Source organism: Equus przewalskii, chromosome 13 (assembly GCF_037783145.1).
Source record: "Equus przewalskii isolate Varuska chromosome 13, EquPr2, whole genome shotgun sequence".
Classification (NCBI taxonomy): Eukaryota; Metazoa; Chordata; class Mammalia; order Perissodactyla; family Equidae; genus Equus; species Equus przewalskii.
In genome coordinates this window covers 10,299,518-10,317,188 of record NC_091843.1, presented here as the reverse complement: position 1 = coordinate 10,317,188, position 17,671 = coordinate 10,299,518, and the positions used below count along the sequence as shown (strand labels likewise).

The 17,671-nt window shown below is 42.0% G+C and overlaps 1 protein-coding gene across 1 annotated transcript in view; it reads left to right on the top strand.

Moving 5' to 3' along the window:
- Positions 1–17,671, top strand: part of DOCK2 (dedicator of cytokinesis 2) — a 411,398-nt gene that overhangs the window by 94,419 nt on the left and 299,308 nt on the right. The window contains exons 23-25 of the mRNA XM_070569049.1: positions 3,884–3,992; positions 14,155–14,225; positions 16,029–16,135. Coding sequence (XP_070425150.1) covers positions 3,884–3,992; positions 14,155–14,225; positions 16,029–16,135 — 287 coding nt within the window. The remainder of the gene's footprint in view (positions 1–3,883; positions 3,993–14,154; positions 14,226–16,028; positions 16,136–17,671) is intronic.

Below are 17,671 nucleotides of genomic sequence, written 5' to 3'. Positions count from 1 at the left end.
TTTATTTCTTCCACATAATCTAAAACCCTTGTGTGTTTTTTTCCTTAATCACTCTTCCTTTGAAATATCCCTTTTATTTATGTACACTCAGATCAGAGAGTTTGCCAATATGATCGCTTCTGTGCTCAGGAATGAACAAGAGGAATTAGAATAGCTGATGTTTAGTTAACACTTATTAAGTGCCAACTACAGTATTAAGCACTTGAAAGGCATTGTCTCACTTTTTTCACTTCAAAATATCCCTTTGAGTGAGCACTGTATCTCCATTTTATCAACAGGAACTAGGTAAGATTCAGAGACGTAATTTGTCTGCAGCCACACAGCCAGTGTATGGAGGGTCTGGCTAGCTAGAAAAGCCCTTTACACTAAATATCTTTTTGTTTCCTTTCTTCTTCCCAAATTTAGTCATTTCCTCAAACTCTTCTTCCCATTCCCACAAACTAAAACCCCAGGCTTAAAAATTGACACACACACACACACACACACGACTGATAAGGCTGCAACAATTTTGCTTAATGATGTAGCCACTGTAAAATGCAGGCCATTTCCCCACAGAATTGTTTTTATCCTTCATAAAGTTTCAGCAGATGCATAAGGTATTTCCTTCCCTAGACTACAGTGTGGTGTTAAGGTACTTAACTTGTGACATGAATAACAAGGAACAGGTTGGATTCCCACTGAGGCAAATGCCGCAATCTTGGCCTCATGGGATCTGTGTCATCTGCCCTCCCCTGTTAAATTCATCAGGGCATAGAAGGAGAAGAATGCTGAGTTCTGGTTGGAGCTATACCACTGGTACGGTTTGTGACCTAGAGCAAATCACGTATGTCTTGCTGGTAGAAATTAAATTCAATTTCCTGCAAAGTTTAAAGTTGAGTGGACAGCCTTGACTTGGTCTTATAACCCCAAAGTCTCTTTTCCTTCCCACCTTAGTCAAATAACATTTAAAAGACAGCAGTGAAGCCAGTCACTTCCGCACTCTGGCCCACAGTTTCTTCATCTATACATAGGGAAGCATGGACTAAGTATTCACTGGCCTTACCCACAGGTCTTGGTTTAGAACCCCAGGGAGCTGCAGGAGACTGCCCTTCCCACCCAGCAGAGTTCTGACTAGACACAGGTTGCAATGAATCCAGGGCTAGTCTAAGCAAAAAAGGGAGTTTACTAGAAGGATATTTGCGTAGTTCATAAAATCCAAAAAGAGTTAAATAACCAGACACAGAGAGGTTGGGAACCAGAGCAGCCTCAGGGATCTCTTCAGCAGGAGTTCACAAACAGTCCCCCTGGAGCAGTGCCATTAAGATGACTCCCAGCAAAGCCCATTTTTATGTTTCTCTGTGCAAATAACAAATTCCAGGGAGGGAGCCACCATGGGACCATTCCGTTACGGAAGGTGGGGGTGGGTAGGGTCAATCAGCAGAGAAAAGCTGCTGGAGGCCATTCTTGTAAGTGGCACAGGTGGTTCTCAAGAAGAGGACCTGGTGGGAACCCCCACACCCTGCCCTGCAAATGCACAAATAAGTGTACCTTACAGAGAAAGTCCACGTATATGTAAATAGTGGTGAATCCACCACGGGTAGCCATGTCTGTGTGTTAAATGTGGGTGGGAGATACCATAGACCAGTAACAGCAATTACGACGTGCTTTATAAATGTTTTCAGGCAGCTGTGGCTAGAGGAAAGGGTAACAGATTTCAAAGGAAAAAGGCTTGGAGGATGAACAATCTGTTAGCTTAGCTGGGCACAAACAAAAACAAACAGCACTGTCCCGTGAGGAAACCATCACCACTTTGAATTAGGATTCTCCCTTCCTCCCTGCTACGTCTGGTCCCATCTTTTCCACTTTGATGGAATTTGGGCAAGTTTCAACCTCTTGAGAGTTTTCTGTGTCCTTATCTGTGAAATGGGAGTGCTGGTAATAGTAATAACCCTACTCCTGCAATTAACAACAGCAAGACAACGGCTGATATTCACTGGGGCCAGGCACGTGCCCAGCACTTCACTTGTGAGCTAATCTCCTCACAATCCTTGGACACAGTGCTGTCACAGCCTACATATTGTAGGTGAGAAACTGAGACTTAGAGGAATTGAGACAGTAAAGCGTAGAGCAAAGTGGTGTACAGACTGATTGAGAGGGTGGGCTCAGGAGCCCCATGGCCAGATTTGAACTCTGGCTCTATCGCTTACTGGCGTGGAATCCTTGGGCGTGTTGCTTAAGCTACATCAGTCTGTAAAATGAGGCTAATGATAGGGCTCACCTCATGGTGTAGCTGTGAGGGTAAGTGATTTAACATATACAGGCAGTGCCTGGGGCAGAGTGATGCTCTGTACTCTGTAATGTTTGCTATTATTAATAAGGTCTTCAATAGTACGGAGGCTGGAGCCCAGAGCTGACTCACTCTAAAACACATACTCTATGGCAGACATCTCTGTACTAGCAGGACGAGAAGCCACTTCGGGCCTCCTGGCTCCTCTCACAGCCTTGTCTCTATGACCTTGAGCTAGATACCCAGAAAGTCAGCAGCAGCTGCCGGGTCCCTGTAACTGGAAGCTTCAGCACTGGCTTCCACTTAAGCTTCTTACTTCAGGAGGGTTTTAGGAAGGAGTTAGGTAGGAAAAAAGAAGAGGAAGAGAGAGAGTGATGAAGACAGAGAGAGAGATGGAGTCAGAGAAAGAAAAAAGCAGAGATAAACAGAAAGACCTACAGACGGAGAGTGAATAATACTCAGAAGAAGATAAACAGAAAGACACACAAAGACAGAGAAAGGAAGTAGAAGAGAAGCAGAAAAAGAGAGAAGGGGGGTGAGGTTCTGGGTGGGGATTTACTGGAGACAGCGCTGAGGTGGCAGTGATGGACCGCTCGTCCTGTGGCTGATGGAGCAAACAAACCCGTTAAGTGTGTCAAGGCTTTATCTAAGGAAAGCACCTTTACCGCAGCCAGCAGCCAAGTGGAGTTTGACTCTGTAGGGCTGTGACGGGAGACGCTGTTCATCGGAATTGGAGACAGGAGCGCTCTTCTCTGTATTTTGCGCAGGATGCCACAGATTAGGCTGTGGATTTTTCATGCTTGGCGATAAAGGCTTGTTTGGAGAGGCCTTAGGCTGGACAACACTCCAAGGCTGGGCCAAGACGGCGATAAGACTCGGGGGCCTGGAGGCTGTTTTTATACAAGGGGGCAGTTTCTACAGAAAGTCACATGCATCTATTAGTACAGGTCTTGAAAACCTCTGGAAAGTTACCCATCAGAATGTTAACAGTCGCTAATCTCATGGTAGGATTAATAAGGAGTCTCACTTTATAAGTAATGCCTTTCTATTATGTTTACATTTTTTACAACAACAACATAGGGCCTTTACGATCAGAGGAACAGAAGGTTTTAATTAGGTAACAAGTACACTCCTGAAATGCAAGGTCAGGCTGCTAGTCGGAAACAGGCATGTCTGTGTTCCTCTCACAAGCCGGCAGGGGCTAAGTGGAAGAGCAGTGTATGTGACAATATTTCCCCTTGATGTTTCCAAGACACTTTGGAAATCTCATGACCACAATTTCCCCTCTGATTGTTGCAAAAGGGTGAAATTATTAATGTCCCCTCAGCTGGGACAACTTTCATTCCTTTGAGGTTCTTTAGAGTTTAAAAAAGGAAGACAGGAGGGGGTGGATTTATTATGCTGAGTCGGTAGGAGGGTGCCTGTTCTGCGTGGTGGGCATGTTTTTCCCTTGAGTGAATTAGGCTTGCAAGGACTGCTGAATGGATGCCATCTCTCCTTCAGTTCCTTTCTCCTACCCCTTTCTCCTTTCAGTTTTAAATGAATTTGTGGCTGGCACACACTTTCAAAGATATTGCCTATTGGCTGGACAAATGACCCAGATGTGTCTTCTTTCAGGCTTTACGAAGGCAAGGAACAGATGGAGTTTGAAGAATCCATGAGACGGCTCTTTGAATCCATCAACAACCTGATGAAAAGTCAATATAAAACAACCATCCTTTTGCAGGTTGGTTTACCCTAAAAAAAAAATCTGTCTTGTGATAAATAACAGAATGGTGATATAGTGTCTACTTTTGCTTAAATACACAGCCTAGTGTTAATTGAAGGCCTGGGCTGGCCACGTGGTATAAGGAACATGAACACCAAGGGCTCCTCAGGGCATGAGAAAGCACATCTATTGTTTGTTTCCCATGAAGGTGGCAGTGTCTCTTTTAAAGTAGCTCTGAAGCTTTTGCTACCTGAGAGGAAATAGGTCAAACCAGATCTACTTCTAATGGTGAGAGTAGTTAAGGTGGCAGTCTCTTAAATCGTCCACTTTTTATTGTCAACAGCCTAACCTCAGGTGCCCTTTTGGGATTAGAGAGTCTCCTTGTAAACAAGAGATACTTTGGAGAGAAGGGGTCTTCTCATTTAGTGGGTCATGATGCTAATCTACAAACTCCGTAATCTTGGAGAAACCTTGAGGGCTACTCCTGTGTTTGAAAAGGAGTTGAGCAGCAGAGAAGCAGTTTCAGGAAGACTTTGTAACTTTCACAGGATATACCTGCAAGTGCTCAGGAGGTGCTGCCTCGTGGGTTGTGAATAAGAAAACCCAAACACGTTTATCTAAACCAAGGAGTTAATGCAGATTACTTCTTCTTCTTTTAATCAGCGTTATCCTCTTAGTTGCTAATTTAAATATCCACTATGCCTGGGATTTCCCAGCTGATGGCTGGAATGAAAGAGGTACTAGTGTTCAGCTAGAATGGAGATGAGGAGGCAGAGGTAGAAGTCTGTCTAGGGAGCATTTGCTGCTCACGCCATGGGCTCCAAACTTTGCACATTAGAATTGCTTGGGGATCTTTAATAAATTTTGATGCCTGGCTACCACCAGACATTGTAACTTAATTGGTACAGAGTGTGACCAGGCCAAGAGGAGTTAAAAAAACTCCCCAGGTGATTGTAATGTGAAGCAAAGTTTGGGAATCACTTTACTAATAGCTTCCTTTGATTTAGCAAATGCTGTGTGTGTATATAGAGGAGGGCTTTGTCTTATTCATCACTCTATCCTCAGCATCTAGAACAGTCCTAATACATAGCTGATGCTTAATCAATATCTGTTGAATGAGCAACCCTCACAATAGGCATTAAGATTGCCATTTTATACATGAGGAAACTGAAGCTCAGAGAGTTGATACCACTTCCTCCAGGCTCCTTTGCGGTGAGGGGTATGGTTGGGATTCAGATCACTTCCTGCCTAGCTCTAAAGACTGTGCTCTGAGCTGCTACATTACACTATTTTTTATCCTATTCATTTAGCACCTACTGGGCATATGAGTGTTTTCTCTGGGATGAATGGGGACTGCAGTGTAACAGTTTTCACTTTCCCTTCCCTCTTGCCGTTTTGTTGGTTTTTTTGTAAGTCTTTTCTCTATTCCTCAAACTCTCACCATTTTAAAGCAAAGAGAATAATAGGAGCAGGAGACAGCATGAAGAAATGTGATAAGAGCCCGAGCTGTCACCCTGCTTGTATCATACTGGAAGCATCTGAGTTCCAGTGAGAGGCCACACAGTGTTAGGATGTCCGGCGAGAGCTGAGCATGGCAGGTTGCAATGAGAGAGATTATAGCATTGAGTCAGATCTGAAATAGGCTCCAAGGAAGCTGACGTGTGAGAGAGCAGAAATGATGAACAAACACAGAGGAAGCCAGTTGGTGGAGAGAAGAAAGGAGTAAATGCTCCAGAGAGATAGAGGTGCATGGAGAGAAACCATGTGACCTTAGGAAAGATGGAAGGAGTAAGCAAACCATCATGGAGCTGCTCTTTCCAGATCCAGCACCTATTTTCCTATGATGAATTACACATATATTGGAGGAAGGAACAAAAGGACAGAGGGGATAAAAAGGTAGGGACAGAAAGGAGAGAAGGAAAGGAAGCAAGGAAGCACAGATGTGCTGTGAGTATTCATGGTATTCAGGACACCTGGGTCAACAAGAATGTTCTTTTGTCAACTGTATGACCTTATGCTGGTCATTTAACTTCTCAGTGTCTCAGTTTCCTCATCTATAAACTTCACCATTTGGATGAGGATCACATAAACATTGTCTGCAAAAGAGCAAATTACAAAATGCTATGCAAATGCAGAGAATAATATGATTATTATTAATCAGAAGATTTTCGCATAAGTCTTCTTACCCAGGTTTTTGCTGTGTTAGAAATGCCTCATCTTCCCTGGGAGTCGGTCCAGATTATGCTGGTTTCTCCTCATGGATTTCCACCCCAGTGTCATGGAAAGGGGCTTCATCTCTTCTTTAATTTGCTCTAAGGACCAAATTTAGCTTCAGGGATTTCCATAAAATCAAGGAAGCTTCCCACCTATTTCTATGCATGTTGAAAAATTACCAGAGAAGATTTTAAAATCGCATTCAAATATGGAGAGCAATACCATCTGAAGAGAATTTAATCTTGTTTTAGGGTGTGAGGAATGGGCTGGTAGAGGGAAAGGGGCCAGGCCATACAATGTTAGCAAAACCCCCCACGAGGAATTTTCTCAGACTTTGACATTTGCTGCAGGAGAAAGAGCTTTGGGTTTCCAGCCAGAGCAACCCAGGTGGGAAATTGGGCGTCCACTAGTGGGCATGTAACATTGGGCAAAGCATTTCAGTTTTCTGGCCCTCCATTTATCCTTTTATAAAAGAGGAAGCCTGAAGTCTAATTTAGTGGATTATTGAGAGGATTAAATGAAGTAACGTATGTAAAGCAAGAAGTATAGAGCCTGTTACGTGGTCCAGTTTAAATAATTTTTAGCCATTTATACCTTTCCCTCCTTTACCTCATCATAGAACAGAAGCTTTGGGGGCATTTTCCTAGAATGGACTCTGAAAGAGGATGTTTGTGTTCCTACCCTTGTCACATGAGGCTGAACAGTTTTAGAATACTCAGTTATCTAGCTAGATCAAGAAACACAGATACAAATTTCAAAGAGAATAAACCCACAGGAATTGACTCTATGGAGGGAAAAAGGGAAGGCAAATTTTCCCCTAGTGAAATAGTACAAGATGATTGGAGTCTTGATTCTGAGCCTGCATGGGGTGCAGTGGGAAAGAGGGCTGTGATCTATTAGTAATGTCTGCTGTGAGTTTTGGGTGAGAGCAGAGAGTAAGAATGCCAATGATTGACATTCCTTGTTCAAACTTTACACTTCCAGCTGGGTAGTGGCTTATGGTGGAAACTCTAATTCATACCTGCCTTAGTTCAGAGTAGAGCTGATCTGGTTCATTCTCAGCTATGTCCATTGGGAGTTCTGGGATCTAAGCAAGTTATTTCTCGTATTTAAGGCTCATCTGGCTTCCTTTCTGTAGTTTTCCTTATTGTTCAGAGTTGGCGTGGCAGTAGCTCACCCAAAACTATGGAGAATTTAAAGCCAGCCATTCAAAGAGGTTAGAAAGAGCATTCAAAACACCTTCCATTGAGTATGTACCATGTGCCAGGCATGAAGCTAGGCTTTCACATATAGTGTTTTTAGTCCTGCCCAAGATCTGCAAGGAATCACTTTCTTCAGTGTCCACAGGAGGCTCATAAAGTTAAATAATTCATACCAAATTATGCCTATCCATAGTGGTAGAGCTAGGATTTCCTTCCACCAGGTCTCCTAACTCCAAAGTTAATATTCCTCTCTAAGCCACAAGGAATGGGTTAGGCCGGGGATTTCCATGTGTTTTCAGTAATGGGCCATATGCTCTTAAGTCCCTGTGTGTGCCAACCCTGTGAGCAGTTTTGATAAAACAATGGCAGGTTGAGAGAGCCAACACCAGACATTTGTGAATTGGATGTAGCTCAAATGTGAGTAAAGGGCATTTGGTGACATTGTGTAGACCCATTTGACCCGTTCCGCTTTAGATCTATGATTCATCATAATGCTCCAAATTGATGGTATGAGTGGAAATGAATGAACAACTCATATTGCATGACATGTTCCCTTGGCCACTATGATTGCCTCTATGCTAGTAAAGCCACTAAAGTGCCCAGCAGTGTGGGGGCTCTGTCTCTTATATCTCTAATATCTGAACTAGTGGCTGCCACACAGTAGGTACTCAAATATTTTGGCTAAATGAATGAAAGAATAAAAACTAGCTTCCGCTGTTTTATGTTTTAGCATTTATGATGTGTCACGCATTGAGCTAAAAGCTTTACATGTATTGTTAGCTCATTTGATTTTTATAACAGCAAGCTTGTTAGGCAAATACTCTTCTTATCTCTACTTTACAGATGAGGAAATGGAGGCTTAAAGAGGTTGAGTAACTTAATCACAGCTGAGAAGTGGTAGATCTGGGATTTGAATCCAGTCTGTATAAGGCCAGAGTTTGAGTTCCTAATCACCACCAAACAAAGTATAGTTTCATTAAGGACCCAAGTCTTCTGGCAAAATACCAGGTGGATAAGCAATAAACAACAGTAAACAACAGTAGAGATGAGCAGATGTTTGGTCCACAGTCGTGAAGGTGAGCTAATTAAGAATGCATCTTTTTGTCCTTTCTTTTCATTGTTACTTGGTGTAAAATATTCAAATGTCCAAACTAAAGGTAGAAGGTGCTCCATTCCTGAGAAGGGGCCCACAGGCTGTACGCTGAATCCCCAGAGGTAGAAGTGAGGCTCAGTAGTCAACAGCAGGAGCTAGAGTTTCACCTCAAATCTTTAAATGATCCCTTAATCTTGTCCCCCTCTCAACCACATGCCTCATATTTAGAGGTACTATTTGGGAATGATGGATTTATGGTGGGTAGGATCAAATTTTGTTCCAATGAGGCCACTGTAGTCATACTGATAGCTCTCACTTTTCATTTAATCTTCCTATCAACCCTTTAAAGTAGGTGACTTTATCCCCTTCGTTCTCCTGTTGAGGGATCCAGGGCACAGAGAGCTAACCTCCCCAAGGACACACGGATAGCGGTGATCCACGTGGACTTGAACACAGACAGTCTCCCTCCTCAGTCAGCCATTTTAAACACTGAACTCTCCTGCTTCCTGCCAAGCCTCAGGGGCCGGCATAACGCTGTGTTGCAGAAAGTGTGGAGATATATGTATTCAGAACCTGTTGGTCCCTCTTGCCTTCTCTTTCACTGAAAGAGCGGTGAGGCTGAATGTCCTGAGAGAGTTGCACGTATTTTCCTCAGGGGCAGCTCAGCATCCCTAAGGAAGCTGGCTGCTTCTGGTCATGCTGTGGTGACTTCCTGTGACGTTGTTTGTCTAGTTTCCATGGACCTTGACTATCCGTCACTGGGCTAAAGGAAAAGGATTGAAATTTGATGGGGTGGGAATGTTGTCTGAGCTCTTGAATGAGGAAGATGTCTAGCATTCTTGTATAATCTTGCATCATTGCAAGATGTGCTGTTTTTGGCCAGGAGCTTGTCTGCTGGCACCAATATTGTGCACTCTTACTCTGTTTTCACGAGATTGAGAGAGAGAGAGAGTCTGGAAACACTCAGAAGATAGGTTCCCTCTGAGTTTGAGAGAATGCAACTGTTTGGTTTTGACTTTTGTTGTTATTTTTCAACATTTGCTAGCAGCCCAGGATTATCAATTCTGGTGAAGTCCATCTGGATAGCAATTGTCTCAAGTGTCCTCCTGTGAATTCTCTCTGGGCCACTGAAATCACTATTGCTTGTTTGGGGTGTGGCTGTCTTCTTGAGGGCTCTACCTGGTCTCTAGTGGAGGGGCCAGAGTTGATGATTAATCTAGGAAGTTCACTTGGTGCCACATGAGAAACCAATTACTGACCTGGCAAATGTTTTCCTGGTGGCTATTCCTTGCAATCCCCCTATATTTGATGAGAAGAAGCCTTAACTTAAGGGATATCAGAAAAACGATACCTTCTTTTAAAAACTATCCTCTTAAAGGGAGGAATTTTCTTTTTCTATCTCCTCCCCTAAATCAGCCCTCTCTCCTCTGTTGAGACCTCCCCACTTGCCAAGATAGAAGCCTTTCCTAAGGCAGGATGGGCAGTAGAGCACACTGGTAAGGAGCCGGTTAGACAGAATCAGGTACATGTCCTTGCTGTGTTGTTTATTAGCTATGTGGCTTCTGGCAAATTATTTAACCTCTCTGTGCCATAGTTTCCTCGTTGGTAAAATGAGATGACAGTATCTACTCATAGAGTAGTTGTAAGAATGAAACAAGATCATGTATATAAAGTATTTGACATACATAAAGTTTCCAATAATGGTTGCTGTTTTAAAACCCTGTGATTGATAATCCTATTTAGATACACACACATATATTCATACACATATATAAACATATCCGTGTATGTATTTCTTAAATATTATGTACAATATAGGAATGTACACTATGGGGTGAAAGTAATAATGCAACAATATTTTTTTATGTATAATAGTTGTATTAATGAGAGTAAAAGTAATAGCAACAGTAAAGCAATATCCTTCCTAGGATGCCAAAGGTTTAGAAAGCAGAGCTGTTTCTAGTTGCCAGGCCTTAGAAACACACAACAAATAAAGGTCTCCAGCAGGTCTTATGGCTGAGCTACTCTGCCTTCTGGGGATGCTTGGTGATCACACCTGCTGAACCCACTTGCTCTCACTCCTCTCAGGTATATCAGGGATGTATGAAGGGGAGGACTGTGGACAGGAGCCCCGTGGCCAGAGCTGCTGACCCACTGGAAAAGAAAACCACAGGCCTGCCACTTCTCTGTGAGGCCACCTGGAGCAGATGGAAGTTTAATACTCTACAGTTGAGTTGATAACATCCTCTGAGCCTCAGTGTGACAGCTACTCAGTTTGTTTTACTTTATTGCCAGCCCAAAGCTGGGAAGCTGGGAAGACTGGCTGTTTCTGAGGCAGTCCTGCTCGCAGCCCTGTCCCACTCCTCCTCACTATGAGCTGAAGCATTTGATTGCGGGCCCTGAAGCAGACTCCTGGACACTGCTATTCCACAGCATCCCTCCAAAGTCCTAGAAGGATATGTGGCCCTTAAAAGCAAGCAAGTTGTTGCAGACACTGAAGTCCTGGCTTTCCGCAACTTGCTGAGGGTTTTATTTCTGTTCCTTCTCTTTAGTCTTAGTTATGATGAGTACATATTATACTTTGTCCAGGCTCTGGGCAATGAGGGCAGGTGCATGAGAGATGACATAAGGAGAGATGCAGCACACACAGTTTTGGGGGCCTACTGCACGCTTGGCATTGCAATAGGTGCATGATATACTTTACTTCACGTCATTTCCCTGTACTCCACATGAAGATACTGAGGCTTGGGGGTGAAGAAATGCGCCGAGGCATACGCAGGTGCTAGGTGGAGCACTGGGATCCCTGCCCCTGTCCTGTGGGCCCAGTGCTCTGGGTTCTTTGGCCTAAAGTGAATGAAGAAACAATTTGCTCAAGTGCTTGGACCAGGCTTTTTCAGGGCATGTGCCTCAGCATATGGTATCTTTTAGAGTTTAGAGGCTGTAGACTGGCAGCCCATGGGAAGAGTGCAGCCTGCAGATGTGTTGTGATTTGGCTAGCACGGTGTTAAAACAAATTAATAAGAATGACTCATTCTTTAGACAGTGTGGGTTCCACACACCTCATCACTTCCCACTGGCCTATGCTCATCCTTTTTCACTCCTTTCTATTGCTTGCCCAGCCCTGCAGGCATCTGCTTTTGCTGTATCTGCTTGATGTTTCCTGATAAAGACGGCCTGACCAACTAGGTAGGAAGGCACTGTTTACTGTAACTGCCTGGAGGATGTCATAATGCATCTTAGCATATTAAATCTGAAAGTTCTGCAATAAAAAATATCTCATCAGTTTATCTTTGTTTAAACTAAACTTCCCCTAAATTACTTGATTGCAAATCCTTTTTACCCTGCAGAATACCTAATACCATCCTGTGGGGCAAGGGTGTCTCAATAGAACATGATTTTAGAAACATTAGCTTTAGAATCTTGTTCTCTCTTGTCATCTTGATTTGAAAGAATAAAGAATAAAGCTCTCGACACAAAATCCAATAACTGTAAATAAAAATTCTGACAAATCTGACAACATACAAATTAAAGTCCTTCTGTGCAATGAATGATATGATAAACAAAGCTAAAAGAAAGCAACAGGGCAAGCAAGAGAAAATTCTTGCAAAATGTGTTACTGCAAAAGAGTTAAAATTAATGATACATAAGGAATTCCACAAGCCAATAAGGAAAGAAATCACCCAAAAGGAAAATGGGGAAAGAGTATGAACAAGCAATTTAGTAAATGCAGATGTTCAATAAATATAGAAAAGGTGTTCACCTTCACTAGAAACCAAAGAGTTGGAAACTGTGTGTCAGATTGACAAAATTAAAAAGATTTGTACACAAGTGTTAGCAAAGTTATAGGGAAAGGAGAAAAATAAAATTGGTTCTTTTCTCTTCCTAAGGTAACATGACAATATGTCCTAAAACATATATGTATATACATTTGTGTATACATTTGTATATATGTATGTACATTTGCATATACATTTGTATATATGTATGTATATTTGCGTATACATTTGTATATATATATGTACATTTGTGTATACATTTGTATATATGTATGTACATTTTGATGCACTAATTCCTCTTCGTGTTGTCCATCTATCCTACAGAGATTCTTATAGATACAGAAATGTATGTGTTAAATATTTTCTTACCACGTATTTTACAATAAAGAGAAGCTAAAGATAACAGGGAGTCTATCAGTTGAGGAGGGCTTAAGAAAGGTATGGTGCACCCATACGGGCATCGCTGTGTAGTGGATAGAAAGGGAGAGAGTGCAGTCTATGAAATGACATGCGAAAATCCTGGTGATATATGGTCAGCTGCAAAAAGCAATTTGCAGAACTGTATAAACTACACAGACATGTGCACATGCACATACATGCACACACATGCACACACACATTCATGCATAGAAAGCCATCTGGAAGGAAACTCACCACAATGTTGACAGTGGTCCCTTCTGGGGAGTAGGAATTGGGGCTGAGATGGAGTTGTGGGACTTGAGGGACAATTTCACCCTAATACTTTATCTTGTGTGAATTTTTTTTACATCAAACATATATTACTGACCTTTAAAAATCATAAAGAACAAAGGAAAAAAAGGATGAAGGAATAGAGAGAGAGTTGCTATTTGAGTGACGTGAGCATGTGACAGAAGGGTTGAGAGGGGTGGCTCTACAAGCAGCCTGCAGGAATTTGAATCCTGGCTTTCCCACTTGCTAACGACGTGGCCCTGGGCTAGTTATTGAACTTGATGCGCTAGACCTTCCTTATCCACAAAAATAGTATTTCTCTTGTAGGGCTGAAATAAGGTTTAACAAGATAATCTAACAACGGTGTTCAGCATGGTGTTTGCTCACTGAAAGTTTTCAGAGAATAGTCATAATTGCTATTTGTGTTAACTATGAAGCTCGATTGTATATGGCTAGGAGTAAGGGTTTTTTTAAAGAAGGAATTTTCACTATTTTCATTTTAGTATGATTGTAAAAGGGTAGTATTTATTGACTACCGAACACTTAGAATTTACAGAAAAAGAGACAGAAAATAAAAAATACATACTTCCACTAGATTCTTAGACATCATTTTCCAGCCATATGACTTACAACTCCTTCTGTAGACATTGCAGTCTACTCTGCTGCTTAGCAAATGGTGCTGTGATGCGTGGAGCTGGTTGTGTCTCCTACCTCTGATGCATCAGTTAACACGCACAGAGGAAAGAAACAATCCACACAATGCCCAGCTTTGCTAGCCCAGCTAGTGGACCCAAAATGTGCCTGGTTCTCTGCTGCATGCCTCACTTACATTATTTTTAATCTTTGCAATCTTGCAAAACAGGCTTTATTTCCTCTATTTTGCAGATAAGGAAATTGAGAGATAAGAGAGGTTAAGTGTTTTATCCAAAGCCACACAGCTACTAAGGAGTAGAACCAGGATTTGATTGCAGGTCTGTATAACTTCAAAGTCTATGATCATTCTACTATACGTTACTACCTCCTAGAAGAAGAGGATAGAAGAAGTTGTGACCTACTTTTGTATGCAGAGAAGTACATGCTAGGGTTTCAATCTACATACAGAGTCTTGAATCACTGTAGCAGTGCCCAGGACGCAGGATCACTCTCTTGATGTGTCATGTTGCAAAGTATGGGCATCACTCATGTTTATTTCACTTCCCACCTAGGTGGCGGCTTTGAAATACATCCCATCTGTCCTCCATGATGTGGAAACAGTCTTTGACGCGAAGTTACTCAGGTGAGAGCTTATGATGTACTTTCCTGGGCTGTGTTGTCAATCCAGAAATTCCAAGGGAGAGGAGGGCTCTTGTGGGGAATTCCAGATAGGCAGTCGATGTGGGGACAGGGAGCACAAACCGTAGGAGCTTCATACGGGGCCTCCAGTATGGGATTTTTACATTTTTGTTTTATCATGTCAGACTTTAGTGAAAACCAACTTTTTATAAAATAAACATACTTCTTTGATGTTGCAAATGATACAGAATGCAAACATGTAGTTAAAAAAACTGATGTTTTGTATAATGTCTCCCTTCCACCTGGGCTTGAACGTTATTTTGGGGTTCCAGTTTTTGCCCTGTAAGCCCTATAGATACAAATGGAGAACAACCTACAGATACTAAGTGGGATAATGGAGATGGACTCCTTTTTGCTTTCTCCTTCACTCCACTCCTCTCATGAGATGAACGATTATTTTAATGTGATTATGGAGTTATAATTGGGAGCTGAGTCAGCTGTATCCTTTTCCCAAATTCACTTAAGTTCCAAGATAACGTATAGAAGATTCTTAAGACTTTTTATATTGAAATACTTTTAGATTTAGAGAAGAGTTGCAAAGATGGTGTATGGAGAGGTCCCATATGCCGTTCAACCAGCTTCCCTTAATGTTACCATTTTATATAACTATGGTATATTTATCAAAACTGAAAAATTAACGTTGGTTCAGTTCTATTCACTGCACTCCAGACTTTATTCAGATCTCATCAGTTTTTTCACTGATGTCCTTTTTCTCTTCATATGAAGATTTCTGCTGGCTTCTTCTTATCCTTCTGGTCTCAAACTAAATGTTATCTTCTTGGAGAAGCTACCTCTGAATATTGTAAATAAATTAAATTCCTCCCCCAAACCCTGCACCCTTACTTTCTGACACAACTCCCTGATCGTTTCCTCCATTATCAATATATCAATATATTGTCTTGTATTGATCTGTTTGCTTCTGTGGTGTATGTCGACCTCCATTACAATGTAAGTTCCATGCCAACTGGGAGTCTGTTCCCGTTATATCCCCACTGCTTTGCACATCGCCTGTCACATATTAAATAGATGCTTAATAAGTACTTGAAAGAATGAATGAACACAATGAGCTCATTCTGGAAAGCTGACAGGAGCTATAATTTTGTTTCAGTGGTATTTTTATTTTCTCTCTGTTTGGGAAGAGCTGACTTCTTTTTCACGTCCCAAACTGGTTCTAACTCACAACTTCGCAAGTTTTTTTTTTTTAATTAAGCACATTTTTTTTATCTTAAGACTTATCAAAAAGCATCATTAAGCATAAAGCATTAGTAAATAAAATGGTTTGGTAACGAAGTCAGAACTTGGTTTTAAACCTTTGCTTCTTTGACCCCGCTAGCTGTGTAACCTTGGGAGAGTTAGTTAACCTTCCTAAACCTTAGTTTTCCCATTTGTAAAATTGGGATACATATTGGATCTACCTCACAGAGTTGTGAGTTTTAAATGGCATGATGGATGTGAAGTGCAGAGCGTGTGTCTGATACGTCTTAAGTGCTCAGGGTTATTGGTATTATTTCAGATTTTCATATCTGTTTGAATGCCGTTAGTACTCAATACCAACACCAACTACACATATTTACTGAAGGCTCACTATGCACCTGATGCTCTGCCAGGAACTGGGGGGCCAAGGGAGGAAGACGTACACCATTTCTGCCTTCGCAGAGCTAGCAGTCTGGGGATGGACTGTAAGCACCACGAGGTGGGAGGCGTTGGTCTAACTGGCTCTCTGTGCTCCTGTTTATCCTGCCCTCAGCCAACTCCTCTATGAGTTCTACACCTGCATCCCTCCCGTGAAACTCCAGAAGCAGAAAGTCCAGTCTATGAATGAGATAGTCCAGAGCAACCTCTTTAAGAAGCAAGGTGAGTGCAACGCACCCTGGCTGGGTGGCGGGTGCTGTAAACTCCACGTGCTCCTCACGTGCTCCTCACGTGCTCCTCAGGACAGAGCAACCTGCCCAGTTACTAAAGTTTCTTCTCTAACAACTCCCTTGGTCTGAATAAACATGAAAAGTAGAAAGTAGCTGACAACTTAGATATCAGAATCTAAATTGATTTTAGGAAAGCTTACGTTGCATTGGTTGTTTCTCCTGAGTAAGTTTAATGAGGTGGTAAATTTGGAGTCATATACTTTAGATCATTCTGCTGTCAGATTTTCTCCCTATATGGTTTATACTTGCTGTCCTCAACTGGAGAGGAAGTTGGTGAAGCCCCTTTTGGTAGAAAGAACCTGTAACGGAGAAGTTCTCAAAATTTCCAGAGTGTAAGAATAAATTGAAGAGCTTGTTAAAATGCGGATTCCTGCCACCCATCTCAGAGATTCTGATTGATTAGGAAGTAGGGTTTTTTTTTTTTACTTTTTAAAATTGTAAATTATTTTTGAATAGGTAAATCATTTACCTAGATCAAAATGCAAGGGAATGAAAGGGTACCACACGAAGGGGTCCCTTTAGACCTTGTGCACAGCAACTCTGCTCCTTTCTCTGGAGGCAACCAGTGGTTGCAGTGTCTTGTGTTTGCTTCCAGGAGCACTATGGACAAGCAATCAAATACACATGCATGGTATATTCTCCCTTGGCCTTTTATTATTATTATTACTCAAATAGTAGCATATTATGCAGCTGCTCTGTAGTTTGCCTTTCTTCACTTAATGGTATTTCTTGGACAGCAGGGAATGACAGTGGCTTTCGGCAGGAGTTGTGGTCAGAGCTTCTGCTCACTCAGACTGATCTCCTGTAAACCTCCGGTGCTCTGACCAGTACCCCACTGCCAAGAGCCTTGTTTTTGAGGTTGGTGAGCTAGATGGCCACACCTCCTCAAGATGTGACCAGACAGGACTTAGAAGTCAGTATCCACAATCCACCTCATCTCCAACAACACTTGGCACTCCTGATATCACTCCTATCTGTGAAGGTGAAAATGATGACTTTTGAGGGTCAGCACTGTTTTCTGTAGCCTAAGACCAGCACTTTCCAATTTTAAATTCCTCTCTGCCCGTACCAGTGTCACTGATAAAATGAGAAGCAAACTGTGCAAGAAACAAGAGGTCTTAGGAAGCAGAGGATCAGTCATCACCCAACTTAAATTTACTCAGAGAGCTAAACTTGAGTGTTTTTGTAAATTGCCGAGTAATCACAGAAATATTCAGGAGCCACTTCACTGTAAAGATTTTTTTCCCCCAATGCATGGTTAACATGGTACATCCAAAATTGCTATCTGAATCGTACCCCTGGAGTGTAGGATAGAAGAAGAGCATGGGAAGAAAAGTATTCTTCTGATTTTATATTCACGTCTGTAGTTTCCTGACCATTTAGACAGATGTGTGAATACAGATTAATAAATACATACATGGTTTGTTTGTGCAAGGTGGTTTGTGCTAACTAATCTTGGGAAGTCTTG